Source organism: Talpa occidentalis, unplaced genomic scaffold (genome assembly GCF_014898055.3).
Source record: "Talpa occidentalis isolate TD23 unplaced genomic scaffold, MPIMG_talOcc4v2.1 talOcc4.12, whole genome shotgun sequence".
In the NCBI taxonomy this organism is placed as follows: domain Eukaryota; kingdom Metazoa; phylum Chordata; class Mammalia; order Eulipotyphla; family Talpidae; genus Talpa; species Talpa occidentalis.
In genome coordinates, this window is record NW_023601212.1 from 23411857 (window position 1) to 23430350 (window position 18494).

At 36.2% G+C, this 18494-nt stretch overlaps 2 protein-coding genes across 2 annotated transcripts in view; one reads left to right on the plus strand and one right to left on the minus strand.

Moving 5' to 3' along the window:
- Window positions 1-18494, minus strand: part of LOC119242111 (olfactory receptor 151-like) — a 368040-nt gene that overhangs the window by 210768 nt on the left and 138778 nt on the right. The window lies entirely within an intron of this gene.
- LOC119239937 (olfactory receptor 143-like) lies at window positions 9346-10281 on the plus strand. Its single transcript, XM_037504327.1, has one exon. The coding sequence runs from the start codon at window positions 9346-9348 to the stop codon at window positions 10279-10281; it is 936 nt and encodes a 311-aa protein (XP_037360224.1).

Here is an 18494-nt window from a genome sequence, read left to right on the forward strand (position 1 = left end):
CTATACACTAGATGTGGCTCTTGGTAGTGCAACAGCTATGTGCTACCAGACTGAGGAGGAGGTCAACAAAGAGTGTATGCTGAGAAATATGAAAGAAGAAGAATCAAAATGCTACGTCCTTTGAGTTCTTGTTATTCATTATAAGTACTTTTTCTCACTTTTCAGAAACAGAGGGAGAGAAAAATAGAAACATAATTAACTCACTGTCTTCCATCAATGCTTGTTTCACCTCCTCTGAACTGTAAGAACTGGCTTTGGAAGTATCAAAGCTAACCAGACATAGTCACAGATTCTTCTCTTTATTGGCAAAAGCGTCATACCATAGATCTCACACTTTGAATGGTCCAGTAGGCATTCTGAGGGGTAGATCAAACTTCTTATTATAAATTTACTGACAGGAATAAGAAAAAGATTTGCTACCAAGTCTCTACATTTACTGAAGGATTATAATATTTTGAAACTATTATAAATCCAGTATAGGTCTCCTGTGGAACCTTCCCATCATCATAAGCAATGGAAGGAGAAAGTTGGTGTCTGTGTTTACATCCTAAGAATGTACATTTCCCTGTATGGGATGCAGCAAAAGCAGTAATAAGAGGAAAATATATAGCAATAGAAGCTCACATCAAGAAACAAGAAAGAACTCAAAGAAACAACCTAATCTCGAAGCTCAAAGATCTAGAAAAAGAACAACAAAAAAACCACAAAACCAGTAAAAGAAAAGAAATAATAAAAACCAAAGCAGAAATAAATGAAATTGAAACTAAAAAAACAATCCAAAAGATCAATGAAACCAAGAGCTGGTTCTTTGAAAAAATCAATAAAATAGACAAACCCCTAGCCAGGCTCACAAAGGAAAAAAGGGAGAAAACACAAATAAACAGGATCACAAATGAAAGAGGAGAAATCACAACGGACACAGCAGAAATCAAAAGAATAATCAGTAACTACTATGAACAGTTATATGGAAACAAGTTCAACAATCTAGAGGAGATGGACAAATTCCTACAACTCTACAATCACCCAAAGCTAGATAAAGAAGAAATAGAACACCTAAACAGACCAATTACAATTAGCGAAATTGAAATGGTAATCAAAAACCTCCCCAAAAACAAAAGCCCAGGACCTGATGGATTTACAAATGAATTCTACCAAACATTCAGAGACGAATTAGTGCCTATCCTTCACAAACTCTTTCAAAAAATTGAGAAGGAAGGGACAATACCAAACACGTTCTATGAAGCCAACATTACACTAATACCAAAACCAAACAAGGACAACACAAAAAAGGAAAACTACAGGCCAATCTCCCTAATGAACACTGATGCAAAAATCCTCAATAAAATTTTAGCTATCAGAATCCAACAATGTGTCCATAAGATAATTCACCATGACCAAGTAGGATTCATTCCAGGGACACAAGGATGGTTCAACATCCGAAAATCAATCAACGTTATCCAACACATCAACAAAAAGAAATATAAAAACCATATGATAATATCAATAGATGCTGAGAAAGCTTTCGACAAAGTGCAACACCCATTCATGATAAAAGCCCTTGAAATTCTTGGGATACAAGGAACATACCTCAACATCATAAAGGCCATTTATGACAAGCCAACAGCCAGTATCATTCTCAATGGTAAAAGCTGAAAGCAATTCCATTAAGATCTGGAACAAGACAAAGATGTCCATTCTCACCACTGCTCTTCAATATAATACTGGAAGTCCTAGCCAGAGCAATAAGACAAGAGAAAGACATCCAAGGAATCCAAATAGGAAAAGAAGAAGTCAAACTATCACTATTTGCAGATGATATGATAATATACATAGAGAACCCCAAAAAGTCCACAGAAAAACTAATTCAACTCATCAATCAGTTCAGTAAAGTGGCAGGATACAAAATCAACACGCAAAAGTCAGTAGCCTTCCTATACACAAACAATAAATCTGAAGAAGAAGAAATCAAAAAAACCATCCCTTTTTTATTGAAACAAAAAAATCAAATATTTGGGAATAAATCTAACAAAAGAGGTAAAGGACCTATACAAAGAAAACTATAAAACACTGTTAAAAGAAATAGAAGAAGACACAAAGAAACGGAAAGACATCCCCTGCTCATGGATTGGAAGAATAAACATTATTAAAATGGCCATCCTACCAAAAGCAATTTACAGATTCAATGCTATTCCAATCAAAATTTCAATGTCATTCTTCAAAGAAATAGAACAATTACTGATGAAATTCATATGGAATCACAAAAAACCCCGAATAGCCAAAGCTCTCCTGAAAAAAAAAGAAGGGAATGGAGGCACCACACTCCCAGACTTCAAACTCTACTACAAAGCCATAATCATCAAAACTGCATGGTATTGGAACAAGAACAGACACACAGACCAATGGAATCGAATAGAAATCCAGAAATAAACCCACAGATTTATGGTCAACTAATCTTTGACAAAGGAGCAAAGACTATGCATTGGAGCAAAGAAAGTTTGTTCAATAAATGGTGCTGGGAAAACTGGGTCGCTACATGCAAAAAAATGAAGCTTGACCACTACCTCACACCATACACAAAAATCAACTCAAAATGGATTAAAGAACTAGACATAAGACCTGAAACCATAAAATACATAGAAGGAAATATAGGAGAAACACTACGGGATTTGCACATCAAAGACATCTTTACAGACACATCACCCAAAGCAGTGATAGTGAAGACAAAGATAAACAGCTGGGACTACATCAAATTAAAGAGCTTCTGCACAGCAAAAGAGACAATAACAAAAACAAAGAGAAACCCCACCAACTGGGAGAACATTTTTGCACCCAACACTAATGATAAAGGACTGATCACAAAAATCTGCAAAGAGCTGACGAGACTTAACAACAACAAAGAAAAGAATCCAGTCAAAAAATGGGCAGAAGAGCTAAAAAGAAACTTCTCTGAAGAGGAAATGCAAATGGCCAACAGGCATACGAAAAAATGTTCAACATCACTTGTCATCAGGGAAATGCAAATCAAAACTACCATGAGATACCATCTCACACCAGTGAGAATGGCACATATTAAAAAAACTAGCAACAACAAATGTTGGCGAGGATGTGGAGAAAAAGGAACTCTTCTGCACTGTTGGTGGGAGTGCAAACTGGTCCAACCACTATGGAGAGCTGTGTGGAGATTTCTGGACCTACTAAACATAGAGCTTCCATAGGATCCAGCAATTCCACTCCTAGGTATTTACCCAAAGGACACAGAAACATCAATTCCAAAGAGCACCTGCACCCCTATGTTTATAGCAGCACTGTTTACAATAGCTAAGCTTTGGAAACAACCCAAATACCCAAAAATAGATGACTGGATCAAGAAGATGTGGTACATATATACCATGGAATATTACTCAGCATTCAAAAAAGATAAACACATGCAATTTGCAGCAACATGGATGGCGCTGGAAGGGATCATGCTCAGTGAAATAAGCCAAAAAGAAAAAGAAAAATACCGGATGGTCTCACTCATAGCAGGAATCTAGAAAACTTAAATAAGGGACCAGAAAAATGAATAACTATAAGAAAGTGAAAATCAAAATCAACAAAAAACTATGAACCAGAGACACTCTTTGGGGGGTGAGGGGCAGGAGGGGAGGGATTGGGGTCAGAATGGGGGGGTTGCAATTTTATGGGGAATATAAAAATAAAATTTATTATTTTAAAAAAAATAAAATAAAATAAAATATAAGGTTTATACCCTTAAAAAAAAAAAAAAGAATGTACATTTCCCACCAGGGATTACATATTCCCTAAAGCATAAGAGAAAGGATTCTCTCCTTCTCCTGTCCCTTACAGAGATGTAAATAATTGCTATCATCAAAAAACACACTAACTATAATCCAGGTAACATTAGTTTTAAGGACTTAAGTTCATTAAGATTTATAAACATTTTAGTAAAGTTTATTAGACCTTTTTTAATATTTGAGTTTGTTTAGTTCATCAATATTTGTAAGGTTTATAGATATAAACAAAAGAATCTTTTACACTAACTTCAGATTTAGTGTTAAAATTTAATATAAGAATGATCCATTATTTCATGAAAATTTAATTAACTCAGGTTATTATAACTCATTATGCGTTTGCTCATAATAGATTAAACAAAATCTATAAGAAATATCACCATTAATTAACTTCTGTTTCAAGAAAATTTAACTTTATTCTTCCAGGTATATACGAAGTTATAATCATGCTTATGAGGAGGGATCTAAATTTGTTAATTTGCACTGGAAATTACAAAAAATCACCCCTTGAAATCCACCCATTTCCTGCTATATTGACATTTTCAACAACAGTAATATAGTAGCAAAACCAGAAATTGGTATTTGGACAATGATATTAACTAGATTATCAGACTATAGATATAACTACTCAGCTTTCAGCAATTTTACATGCACTATGTGTTTGAGTCATTTGTGTGTGTGTGTAGATGCATATAATTTGGATCCTTGTGTAGATTTTGGTAAACCCCCCACAATTAAGATGCAGAACTCTAAACTACCATAAAATAACTCCCTTATACTACAACTTTGTATTTATATCCATCCTGTCCCACCATATCTGTCTTCCAGTAACCATGTGGAAAATAACAAATGAAATCCCACACTATATAACTACTCTGAAACTGGCTTATTTCACTAAGCATGTTATCCTCAATTAATTCCATACTAGTGGTTGTATGTATCAATGATCCAGTCCTTTTATTACTGAGTAGTATTCTACGTTTTCAATCCAAATTTATTCTTTTTTTTTTTTAAGATTTATTTATTTATACAAGCACTGGGTACAGTCAGAAGTGCGGGAGGGTGAGAGAATCTACCAGAGCCAGAGTGGAGAGCAGAACAGGCAGACTGATGAAGTACACTGCTGAGGGGAACAGAGGGCGGCAGGAGAGATCTGTGTGCCATGTGGGACCCTCCCCTGCGACCGGGGATTGAACTGGTGCTGCAGAGACTGCGGGCAGCTTCGAAACCCAGCGCTCAATCACTGCGCCACTGGGGAGGCCCACAATCCAAATTTATTCAACCTTCTGTAATCATTAAAAAATTAATTTCTTAACAGAACTAAGTCTGGTTAACTTACAGAAAATGTTTCAGGGTCAGTACCTAGAAGATAATAATTGAGACTGAGTCTTCTTGTAATTTTCTCTTTTTTAATTCATTTTAATTCATTAGCATACAATATAGTGCACCCATTTTACGAGTGCAGTTCAGTGGCTTCCAAACACTAATGCAGTCATGTAACCACAGCCATGATCATGATCAAGAACATTTCCATCACCCTTACAAGTTCCCTTCATGATCCTTTTGCAGTACCCCCATCCTGCTTTTAATCACGAAAGTTATTGAAATTTTTCTCATCTATTGAGATGATTCCATAATTTTTACCTTTACTTTTAGTAATCTGGCAGATCACATTTATTGCTTGGTGTTTATGGAAGCATCTTTATATCCTGTGGGTAAATCCCCTTGATTATGCTAAATGATCCTTTTAATTTATTGTTCATTTTAGTTTGATACAATTTTGTTGAGGACATTTTCATCTTTCTCAGATATACTGCCCTGAACTTTTCCTTTTTGGTAGTGTCCTTAACTGACATCAGTGTAAAAGTACTTCTGACCTAGAATGTTCCAGCTCTTCAATTTTTAGAGAAACTTAAAACAAGTTGGCATTAATTCCTCAAAAATACTTGGTAAAATTTTTTTCACCAATGAAACCATGTGGTCCTGGGCTTTTCTTTGTTGCAAGGTTTTGGATCATTGATATGTTCAGATGTTGTATTTCTTCATGATTCACTCTTAGTATGTTGTATAAGAAATGGAAAGATTGTTACATATCCAAGAATCTTACACAACCTACTAAGATATAAGATATATATATATATAAATATATATATATATATATATAAATCTTTCCAGTTCTTTTAGGTTATTCAATTTATGGGAATACAATTATTCACAGTAGTCTCTTATGAATATTTGTATTACTATGGTATCTAGTGTAATACCATCTATTCATCATTATATTATCATCACAATGTCATTAGTCTGTCTCTCACTACAGCTACTTGAGTTTGTCTATTTTTGTCTAATTAAACATAGCTATCCCTGGTCCATTTTGTTTCCACTTGCACAAAATATCTTTTTCTCATTATCTTTTTCTAACCCGTTACTTTAAATGTGTCATTAAAGCTGAAATAAGTATCTTGTATGGAACATATAGTTGGGTCTTGTTTGTTATTTTTATCCGGTTACCTAGTCTTTGCCTTTTGGTTAGAGAAATTAAGTCATTTATATTTAAAGTACTTATTGATCTATAAGAACTTACAAAGCCATCTAACTGCTTTCTGTTCGTAACTGCAGTTCCTTGGTCCTAGATATGATAGTTTATTTTAAGGTGACAGCAACATAATTTCAATCAGAACTGAAGCTACTAGAAGTAGAGAGAGAGTGGGAGTAGGGATAAGGGGGAGGGTGCCCAATTTTGTGAGGTAAAGGGATAAGGGTGCTTTATGGGTAGGTATGCTATGGTGACATACACCTAAAGAGGTGTGAACTTATCCCCCTAAACCATTTACAGTGTTATAAACCAATGTTACCTCAATTATAAAAAAACAGAAAGCCATATATTCTCCATTACAGAGGTATCAAGTCCTCACCTTCTGAGGCCAAAGAAAGAATACAATCCTTTAGAAATAATTGGATAAAAATAAAAATTACCAAAAAATGTGGTTTAATTTAAATTATGATAATTATGAAAATGTTAATGTGATTTTTTAAATACAGAGAGAAAAAGAGAGAGAGACCCCATGGAGAGGACGGAGGATGGAGACAAAACTCACAAGCAACTTTAAAACACTGAATGAAGAAGTTCACTAAATAGCCACCAGGTTGTGCTGGTGACTCAGCAATCTTTAAACAAAAACATAATGTGAATTTTGCTTAAAATTTATATTTGTATCTTTCCAACTCCCTAAAATTATAAACATGCATTTAAATAACTCCATATATAAAAATCACAACTCATTATTAAAACACATTAATTTTTTAAAAAGCTATTCTTTCTAGCAAACTTTAAACAGATTGAATACATGCAATTTTCAAAACATTGGTAGATTTCCAGTATCAATTCCATAAAAGATTTTACTTTTCTCATGGATTTACTGTTTGGTTAAAAAATAATCTATTGACTATGTAAGTGAAGATCTATTTCTGAATCTTTTATTCTCTTCAATGATTTACAAAACCAAGCTTTCTTAATTATCAAAACTTCATACCAAGTTTTAAATTCAGTGTGTCACAGTTGTGTTTTTTAAGCTTCCCCAAGAAGCCAGATGATTAGAAATGATTAGACTTGCAAGAACTTTACTGTGGTCAGTGTCTATGAAGGATAAAGGGAGAGGAACAGGGAGTCAGTGACAAAGGCCTTCAAGAGAGGAACAAAGTCTGATGAGAGACAAAGAGAGAGTCAGACCAACAGTCAAGAATTGTGTAGGAGAATCAGATCACATTGCAGTTCGAACATGTCTCTGCCGTTTTGATAGGAAGTCCCTAAGCAAAAAGACTGCCTGTCACAAGAGACCCATGTAACACAGAAAGTGACTGGGCGTGTGATAGACCATGCCCAGCATAGACTGGAGAGTAAGTGCAGAATAAAAGCAGACTGAAACTAACGTGGATTCAAAGGAGTAGATTTTCAATCAACAACGCTTCCCACAGTTGGTTTTCTTCAAGAGGAGCTGAACAGCCCCTCTCCACACTGGCAAAGTCCATCTCCAGAAAGAAATTATATCCCAAAGTTGCGTCTGATATTTATTTTTGATGTTATTTATTATATTTTATTAGTTACTATTTAAACATAAATTTATTGTATCATTCAAACAAAACAATCCTAACAGATGATGGGGCTTTGGAGAGGCACTTTACTCATGGGGATGGAGCCCTCCTAAGTGGAATTCCTTGTAAAAGAGGCTCCTAAGAGGCCTCAACAAATAGCACACAAAAGGGAAGAATGTAAACTCACACACCCACAATTTGACTTCAGAACCCATTCTCTTAACATTAAGAGATAAGATGAATGCTAGGACATATGTTACATCAACCCTATAAAATGTAAAATGGTATTAGAAATAGCAAGTGACACCATCCCCCAACACTCCACTTTGAAGAGTAAGAACCGAGTGAGAGCATTAGAGGACTCCCAAGAACACAGGTGGCTATTTCCTCCATGCAATGAGGTTTCATAATTCTTAATGGGACCCAATATGGGGAGAATATTCCCCAATGCGGGGAGAATTGGGTCCCAAAGGAATAAATGTTAACTCATTGACAAAGGATGTTAACACAGGCTCAATAATTTCTTCCCTCAAGAACTGCACCACACTTTCAAGCTAAATGACGTTGATTTTCTGAGCTTGCAAAATAGTTGCTCGCTCCACAGAGAATTGGGAAAAACTCACGATGTGCCAGTAGATGGTTTGGAGACATAAAGCCCAGGCATTTGCCTTGTCCTGAAGTCATATGTAAATCCACAAACAAATGGGGAGTTAGCTTATCCTTAACCCAAGCCTGTTTCTCCTCCAGGGCTGAAGAGAAAAGAATAGGAAGGTCTGGCAAGTGAGGTCTCCAAACAGAAGGAAATTGGGAAGCTGAGTCATTTCTGTTCTGATGTTCTCATTCTCAGGATTACCACAGTGCAAAGGCGTGGAAAGGCACCTGCCCTTCCTAAACTACTCACAGAGACTCTGAGGTAAGATTACATGAAAGGAAGGGAAAAAATTACAATACAATTGTGGATATCCCCAGCACTTTGAAAAACCAGGTGCTGAAGTCTGGAGGGTGGGAAGGGCTGAGCACTGGACACAGAGGTGTCATAGTAGCTTCACTGTGTAAGAGCATCAGGAAATGACATTGGAAATGTTTCCAAGAACAACTCTTGGCTCCTTTGCTAACCACCTGTAGCACCTCTGCAGCTGATTTCATCTCTTCAAGATACTATCTCCTTCACTATGAAATGTGTTATGGACATCACTCTGGGGGACCTACTAATAGACACTAAAGACTGCATCCTGATTGTGTCATCATGGGGAAGTGAGGAGACAGAGCTGAGATCTGAAAACATGAAAGGAAAGGACAGATGAATAGGTTAAGATGGGGAATCCTTGCTCTGGCCTTCTTCCAGAGTGCCACCCCACTACCCCACTGCAGCGCCACTAGAACAAGTCCTCACTCTTAAAACAAAGGATCTGAGTCCTGTCCTAATTCTTATCCCATCTCCTCACAGATCGCACCACCGCAGATGATGGCCATGGAAAATGGCTCTTCAGTAACTGAGTTCATCCTGGTAGGAATTACAGACCAACCTCAACTCCAACTGCCCTTCTTCCTCCTCTTCTTATTCAACTATGTGGTCACTGTGCTAGGGAATTTTAGCCTCATTAATCTAATATGCCTCAACTCCCACCTTCACACACCCATGTACTTTTTCATCCTCAACCTGTCCTTCATAGACCTGTGCCACGCTTTCATCATTACCCCTAAAATGCTGATGAGCTTTGTGGTAGAGAAGAACATCATCTCCTTTGAAGAATGCATGACTCAGCTGTTCTTTTTCTGTTTCTTTGTCCACTCTGAGTGTTATGTCCTGACAGCCATGGCCTATGACCGCTATGTGGCCATCTGCAAGCCCCTGATGTACACAGTCACCATGTCGCCTCAGGTCTGTGCTCTGCTGATGATTGGGTCATACGTGATGGGGTTTACTGGTGGCATGGTCCACACGGGGGACATGCTCAGGCTGTCCTTTTGCGATGACAACGTCATCAACCATTACATGTGTGACATCTTCCCCCTCCAGCAGCTCTCCTGCAGCAGCACTTATGTTAATGAGCTGGTAGATTCCATTCTTGTGAGCGCAGTTGTGATAACATCCAGCTTCATTATTTTCATTTCTTATGCACTGATTCTCTCCAATATCCTCCACATGTCTTCCTCTCAGGGCTGGTCCAAAGCCTTCAGCACCTGTAGTTCCCATATCATGACTGTTGCCATTTTCTATGGTGCTGGCATGTTCACACATCTCAAGACCTCTTCTGATGGTTCCTTGGGCCAGGGGAGGTTCTTCTCAGTATTTTATACCAACATAGTACCCATGTTAAATCCTCTCATCTATAGTCTAAGGAACAAGGATGTCAAACTTGCTTTAAAGAAAACTCTAAAGAGAATTGCAAATTAAATAGAACCAATGTTGCTGGCTGTTAGAGGCTGAACTTTGCACCTATATGTATTAGTATTGTTTCCCAGAGTTTTCTTCAGAACATTTTTTTTTTTGCTTTAAATGTTTTTTTTTTTTCATTTAGCAAGTCATTGCAAAAAGCATTGACATTACTGAATCTCATGATTTTTTCATCCCATGCTTATTCATTGATCCTTGCCTTTTTTTTTAACAGCATGCTCGAGAGACTCCCTTTTAGAATGTCTCCCATTTTGCTTCTTTCCAAGTACTTTTAAACATCATGAAACATGATAGTGGAAAACTCTCATAGTAATACCTTTCTTTTTCTTCCCTAAAAATAATTAAATATGACCCTTCATGTTTTAAAACCATTTAGGATTTGATATTGAATTACAATAGGGTTTAAATGATCAAGTTAAATTTTTGCTAGAATTCAGAGTCTGTATTTTCTATACTGAATTCCCTATTTCAGAAATGACCTAGAGAAAATGCCTTGACAAGAATTTCTTTTTTTATTCCCAATGGTCTATAGTTGAGTGAGGCCTCCAACATTTCCACATTCTCCATATACATCGATGAAAATTACAAATATTTCTTGCAAAAGATGGCTATGTTTTACAGATTTAGTCAAATGGTTTGTAACAGAAGGACAGAAGGTTGCTATTTCATGACTGCTGATCAGCATTTTTTCCCTAATAACTTCAAAATTTTAAAAATAATCCATAAGTGAATCAGATAAAATTCACACCTTGGTTTCAAAGAAAGTGTCTAATTCCACCTGAGGCTTCTCGCTCACATGTACAAAATCATTCTCCCTTTGTATGGTTGGAAGCCTTTCTTCTTATATTCGAGAAATAAAATTAGAATGGGTAGAAACTGATGAAATGTATGATTTCAATTTCTACTCTCACTTTGGTGAAGACAGATTGAACATTTGCTACGTTCACACCATGTGGTGTCACATTTTAAATGTTGTCATGCAAACCTTAAGAGCCCTGTTTTAAGGAAGGAACAAATTCAGAGATTTGGTTCAAAGTCACTCAGGTAAGCCCAGGTTTGTAGTCAACTGATTTAATTCCAGCTTTTGTCTTTCCACATTATCACTTTGTTTCTCAGGAGTAAAGTGAGGAGAAACAATAGGAAATATGAGAAGGAAGATGAAAACATGGAGGATTATTTGAAAAAAGCCTGAAATGGTAGAAATGACACCCTTACCCACAGATCTCTGTAGTAGAGAGATGGACCATAAAACCTTTAACTCCAACCTGGATAATTGCTTATGTTTCCACAGTCATTTCATCAAAGATATTTACACATCACACATCCCACAGGGGACTAATTTTCTAATTATAAAAAGTACTTATTCAACAGCAAAAAAAATAAAACCCATCCAAAAAATGACAAATGACATAAATTCACATGTCTCCAAAGATGGTTAAAGCATCATGAACGTCACTTGTTTTAAGAGAAATGCAAATCAAAACCACAATGTGATAGTTCCTCATCCCTATATCAAAAAGACAAAAATTCTGGGGAGCATGTGGAGAAAAAGAATAAAGGAAAAAGAAAAGAGAACATTCATCCACTGAGTGTTCCTGTCTCTGAGAGAGAAAATCCAGTATTAGAGAATTTTATTCAGAAACCAAGATCTCATTGTGTTTGTGTGAGTGTGCTCTTTGTCACTAGGGTATCATGGCTTGTAGACTGCATAGACATAGAATCATGTATGTTATTCAACCCTAAATACCTCCCTGAAAACGCTATTTTATGACCGCTTATGTGCCTCAAGCGTAAGTGTCCCAAATCACATTTAACATTGTTTATGATGCCCAGCACTGTTCTGCGGTCAGGTCTCTGCATATTTGCACCACCAGCCAGCCAAGACATTCACAAACTAAATGCAACTTCTCCCTCCACTTATGCTCCTAGTCTGAAACTCCCACAAAACCTATCTCTTGGTAAGTCTGGGTCTGACCTTCCTCTCAATTTTGCTGATTTGTTAAGAGTCTCTTGATTTCATGTTTAGATGTCTTTAATGGTATCTCAATGTGCATTCCTTTAGATATAAGACTTTGATCTTTTCACCACGACCCCCTAACTGTACACATGCACATCTTCTCTTCCCTACAAATGGTTATAGTTATGAATTAAGTTAGATAAGTACTAATGGTTGTTTTATTAAAACAATTTAAAAACTATTTACAGTACATGAGAATACATCATAAACAATGATGGCATTCATTATTTCTTTTGCTAAATTAAGAGAGTTCTCTTCTGTCCCTATTTTGCTGAGATATTTGTGATAAGCAGATTTTTGTGATGAAATTGCTTTTTCAGCAACTACTTAGCATATCCTATTATTGCCTCCTTTATTCTGTTAATATAAATTCTATAGAATAATTTACAGATCTGAAACCAAATTTACTTCCCTGTGGAATCATAAAGCCTTGTCCTTTTTATAGGACACTATACAAGACTAGTTAACATTCTGTAAGTAATCTGTGCATGTATGCTTATGAGGAATATTGATATTTATTGTAATTTTTTTGCATCATCTGATTATGTGAGTTATGATATCCTCATAAAAAATGTGGAGTTTTCTCTAGTTTCTCAAAGGATTTGCATAATTTAATATTTCCTTATTACATGTTTTATAGAATTAACCAATCAATTCATTGGAGACTGCAGATAAGTGTGTGTGTCTGAAGAATTACTTTTTTATTCAATTTGCTTAATAGATATAGGACATGTCATATACTCTTTTAGACCTCTCAGTCTTTATATTCTTTCAACTCTTCAGTTAACATAACAAAGATCTTTATTTCTATTATGACTTATTATTTCCTAAGTAGTTGGCTTGAATGGATTAGCCCAGCATATCACAATAATATTTTGGATATTTACTTTTTCTGAAACAATACAAATTTAAGTGATAGTGTACTTTTAACAAAAGTTTTTAGTTCACTGAGAAGTGAACTATCACCAAATCAATAGGACATCCAGAAAGCCAAAGATAGCAGCTGACTTCATCTCCCAATATAACTGGAAGCAGCCAAAAAATGGGATAATCAAATAAAATTCCGTGAAGACAGTACAGCACAACCCAAAGACAAAAATATGCACAAACTTCAAAAGAGATGTCAATCGAGAAAGAAAAAAACTCAAATTCAGAAAACAATCTCTGTTCATTCCTACTCTGCTTGACATTTTGCAATAAGCAAGGGCAGGTAGAAAAGAGCTGTGAGGAAGAGACAGGATTGATCAAATTTGCTCTCAAAGGGTATGTTCCTACTAAAGTGTTGCAAGATCACAGCAAGACAAACAGAAGAGAAATGAGAAGGATATACAATTTGACTGGCATTTTATGGCTCAAGAGATTAAGAAAAATAGGTTTTTAAGGGTGCTGTGCATGGAGTAAAGAAAAAATAGACTATCAATCAGAGAGGTCAAAAATAAAATTTGTGTTTTATGGTATAAAAATAAAAATAAATATTATAAGAGAAAGTAAAAATATAGGCTAACAAGCAATAAGTGAGATTCTTCCCCAGATTTGATCTCCCCAGTATCCACTAAAAACAATAACCTAATCTCACCCAGAGTTATATAGTCTAGTGTGAGTTCATGTTCTTGGTGTCGATCACATTTTTAAAGATGCATCTCTCTTTCAACAAAAGGCTAAAATTAAAAGATTTGGCATTAAGCAGCAGACACTGCATATTTTCCTTTTTCACTTCATTTCCCCTCCTTATTTTAGACTTCAAAAGCCCAAAATACTTCTAGGGTGCTCTTATGTGAAGGGTGATAAAGTGGTACCTGACACACATTATCAACTGGAAGCTACAAAATAGGTAGCCAACTGATGAAAGCCATTCATTCATTCCCATTCTCTATTTCTCCCTCTCATGGAATTAACATATATGAGAAGGACCATGGAAACCCCAAGAACAACATAGTCCTCTTCATGTGAATTCATGGTAACCCATTTTCCTCTTGAGGTATAACCCAACTCTTAAAGAACATTTTGAAATATAAAAGAGTCAAGCAGAAGAGTGATCTTTTCATTGCTAGTCAGGGTAATAAAGACAAGAAACATACTTGTGATAATAGGGTTTCCTTGTCTACAGAAGAAAAAATCTGGAAAGAAAACCATGTATTATAGAAATAAGAGCATACAAGAAGTTGAAAGAGACATTATAGCTAAGTCCCTAAAATGCACACAATCCTGAAGCCAAATGCATCCATGTACTTCCCAGGAAATGAACTAATTTTGAGTCAAGTTAGTATCGCTTAAAGTAAAAAGTTATTAAAATGAAAATGTGGTTAGTACATACACATCACTTCTGTATCTTGTATAGTACAAACACCCTTTGTCCTACATAGAACTGTAGGAGGAATTCATTTTATATCAATAAAGATCTGTGTTTGAATCTGACTTTGCCATTACTTGTGACTCTAGAAAACTCCTTTTACTTCATCTTGGTTTCTTCATATTTAAAACAGATCAATTGTCTCAGATAGTTGTGATTATTAAAAGAACTTAGTATTGTCACTACTATCAATTACCTTTTTATCAAACTTGACACAAAAGTGCAACAGTTGAGATGGCAGAGTTACAACATGGAGGGTTTTGATTCCAAGTTCATTACTTTTTAGATGTATCTTATTTTGAAAAATATATTTTAGATTTTCCATGTATAGTATGAAAACTTTCATTACATTTTAACTATATATATTTTTTTGAGGACATAATAGTATTATAAGTATTGAAAGATGATTTAAATAACTGGTTCAGGGTAGACTGAGATGAACTAAAATAATGAGACTGGAAATGGAACCAAAAACTCAAGACCACTTTATTTAATCATTAGAACAAAGCTTCTGCAGGAAAAGTAAACCACATAGCTTACTACTTAGATGGGCAGAGCATTGCTATGCTCATATCATCTCAACTCTGAATATTAATGCACAAAAACTAAGCTATATTGAGAGGATGAAGAGATAAAGAAGTATATTTATGATAGAGGAAGGTAAATTGTCCAAATCCTCACTTCCCAAACTCAAAGGTAACTGATGAGGACTACTCCTGAAATATTAGGTTGTAACTGTACAATATGGACTTAAAGATAAAATAGAAAAGTCCATTAACCATAACAATTAAAAAAAATAACACTGAATCCTTGCCCCTTAGAGGGTACAGTGTAAGGGAATGAAGACCTCTGCCAATGGAACACACACTAGACTGCTCTGCAGCAGATGGAGAAGGCTGCAGGGTGTGGGTGCAGGCACTGGGGGAGGGAGGAGGTCAGAGTAAGGTTCTATGACAAATGATGATGACAAACTGAATCCTGGAGAATGAGTTGGTGGTACCCAAGTGAAGAATAAGGGAGCAGGCATTTCAGGCAAATAAAATACACGCAACTATGATCATAGAATGTGTAAGTAGAAATTCACATTCTTCATATCACTAGAGTGAAATTCACAGAGTGGAGACATGGAGGTAAGGCTGAGGACACAGTGTCGGCTTTATATGACAGGCTGAGCAGTTTGCGGTGAGAGAAATTGAGGGGTTTTTGACATAGGAATATTGCATTATGAGATAATTCTACATCAAATTGTGTTTAAAAATAGGTCTCCAGATAGATATAAGAAAAATTCTAAAAATTTAGACTCCCCAATAGTCTTTTGTGTAACTGTGTGAGTACAATTAGTAAATATAATGAGGTATCACTATAGTGATTTTGTTGTATCATTGATGCAGTGGATCTTAAATTAGGAAGATTATGAAGGCAGGTCTAATCAATCACATGCACATTTTAAAACAGAGTTTCCTTTTTCCTCAAGGTAGTAGAAAAAAGGAGAAATGCAAAGACAAAAAAAAATTGAATGTGGTGGACTGAAGACAGGAGGACACATGAAAAGTACAGCCTCCTCTAGAAGCTGACAGTGACCCTAAGCTGACAGCAAGCACATCTCAGAGCTGTAACTGCAAGGCCCTGAATTTAGCCAACTACATGACGGAACCTGCAGACAGATTCTTCAAACTCCAGAAGGAAAGAGTCCTGCTCACCCTGACTTCAGCCTGGACATCGAATCCAGCCTTACTTTCTACACCAGACTTCTGGGTCATAGAACAAGACTGATAAAAGGTGTTTTTTTTTTTTTTAAGTTTATGATTTCATATTACACATCAATGAAGAGAAAACTAACATAATGAGTGTTGGCAGACAAGTTTGGAAACCATGACAGTATTATATACTTCATGTCAAAGAGCTTTATCCAGGGCAGTATAATGACAAGGAAGGGTGAGAGAGCAGGCATTTTAAGGAGCTAAAAACAAACAAACTTGGAACACAAAAACATTAATTCCAAAGGATACCTGCACCCCTGTGTATAATGCAGCGCTATTTACAATAGGTAAGATATGGTGCAACCCAAATGCCTAAAAATAGAAGACGGATCAAGAAGATGTGGTGTATATATATATACAATGGAGTTCCACTCAGCAATCAAAAAAGAATAACTCATGCCATTCCACAGCAACATGGATGTAGCTGGAAAGGATTATGCTCACTGAAATAAGTCAGAAGGAAAAAAAATATTGGATGGTTTTACTTATAGGAGGAATATAGAGGTAAACTATGGGAGTGGAAAATAATAATAAAAAAATTTAAAAACAAACTTAACAGGCTACTATAAATCAGAAAAATTCTGCAGGGAAGGTGGTGGGACAGTGATCAAAATAGGGGAGGGAAGTGCACAAGGGTCTATGGTTATAGTGCATGGGTGAATTGGTGGTGGGAATTATATGGGGACGACACCTCAGAGAAGAAAGCAAATATTGTATAAAAATGGACAATGATGTATAATATAAAGAAATTTAAATGATAAAAAAAACCTATAAACATGGATGTTCAGAGACTAATAGATAGCATGAACAAAATAACCCAGATGACAATGAGTTTCCAGATCAGAAAAGTGAAGAGGTGGTGCTATTAATTTAAAAAAAAAAAGATGAGACGAACTATTTTGGGACTATAGGAGATGCTGAATTCCATTTGGAGGGAATGTCTAGTAAGCAGCTGGGCATAGAGTTGTGTAGCTAGGGAAACATCCATTCTATAGGCACAGACAAGGATAACCTATTGCTTACTAAGCACTTACCATGTGCCCCACAGATCTCCATGGTTCTACTATTTAATCCTCAGAGCAATGTTTGGGATTAGGAGATAATATTACATGCATAAATTAGATGAGGCAAAAAGGAACAGTAAATACAAAATTTTTTCAAGATACACACATATAGTAAGTGGAAGAATTTGAATTCGAGTTCCCTCATTCTGATTATAGATTCTATTCTCAACATTTCTCTGTTCTATTTCTCTATAAATGCAGAAAACATCAAATATGTATGAATGCTGGGACATATACTAGATCACACACATAAAATGTAAAATAGTGGAAATGATAGTGACTCTGTCCTTCCTGATTGAGCATGATCTCCAGAGGATAACTGGGAACATAGGAGGCTACTCGCTCCCTGCACAGAGGATTGGAAACTCTTAGTGTGAACTGAACTTACAGAGAAGATTAAATCCCAAAGGAACCAAGGCTAATTCATTGACAATGATTGTAAACACAGACTCAATTTCTTCCTTGGAACCTAGTCAACTTCATCATAAAGGAGCTTCATTTTTCAATCTTCAAACAAGTTGCTGAGATCCACAGAGAATAAGAACAACTCACAATATTAGCCAGCTGAGAGTTCAGAGCAGGAGTTGATTCATTAGCCTGACCCTGAAGAAATACACATCCTAAAAGAGACAATGCGTTGCCTCCGACTTGGCTCAAATCATTGCCTCCTACAGAACAACAAAGGGAAAAGAACTCTCAAGGTTGGCAAGCGAGATCTCCGAGCTGAAGGAATTTGGTGATTGAATCTTCTCTGTTCTGATGTTTTCATTTCACAGCTACAACAGTGGAGAGAGGTCGGGGGACCACCCACCATCCTAAACAGTCCCCTGTGACTTTGAGGTAAGACTGAAGGAAGAGCATGGTGTGCTTATGCAAATGATAGTGGACACTCAGTGCTGTCATTAAACCAGGTGCTGGTGTCTGAAGGGTGGGTGGGAAAGAAAGGGCTGAGCATTGGGCACAGCGGGGTCACAATAGCTTCACTGTGTAAAAGCATCAGGAAATGACATAGGAAATGGCCC

Coding starts and splice junctions, on each gene's coding strand:
- LOC119239937 (XM_037504327.1), top strand. CDS start 9,346: ATGATGGCCATGGAAAATGGCTCTTCAGTAACTGAGTTCATCCTGGTA.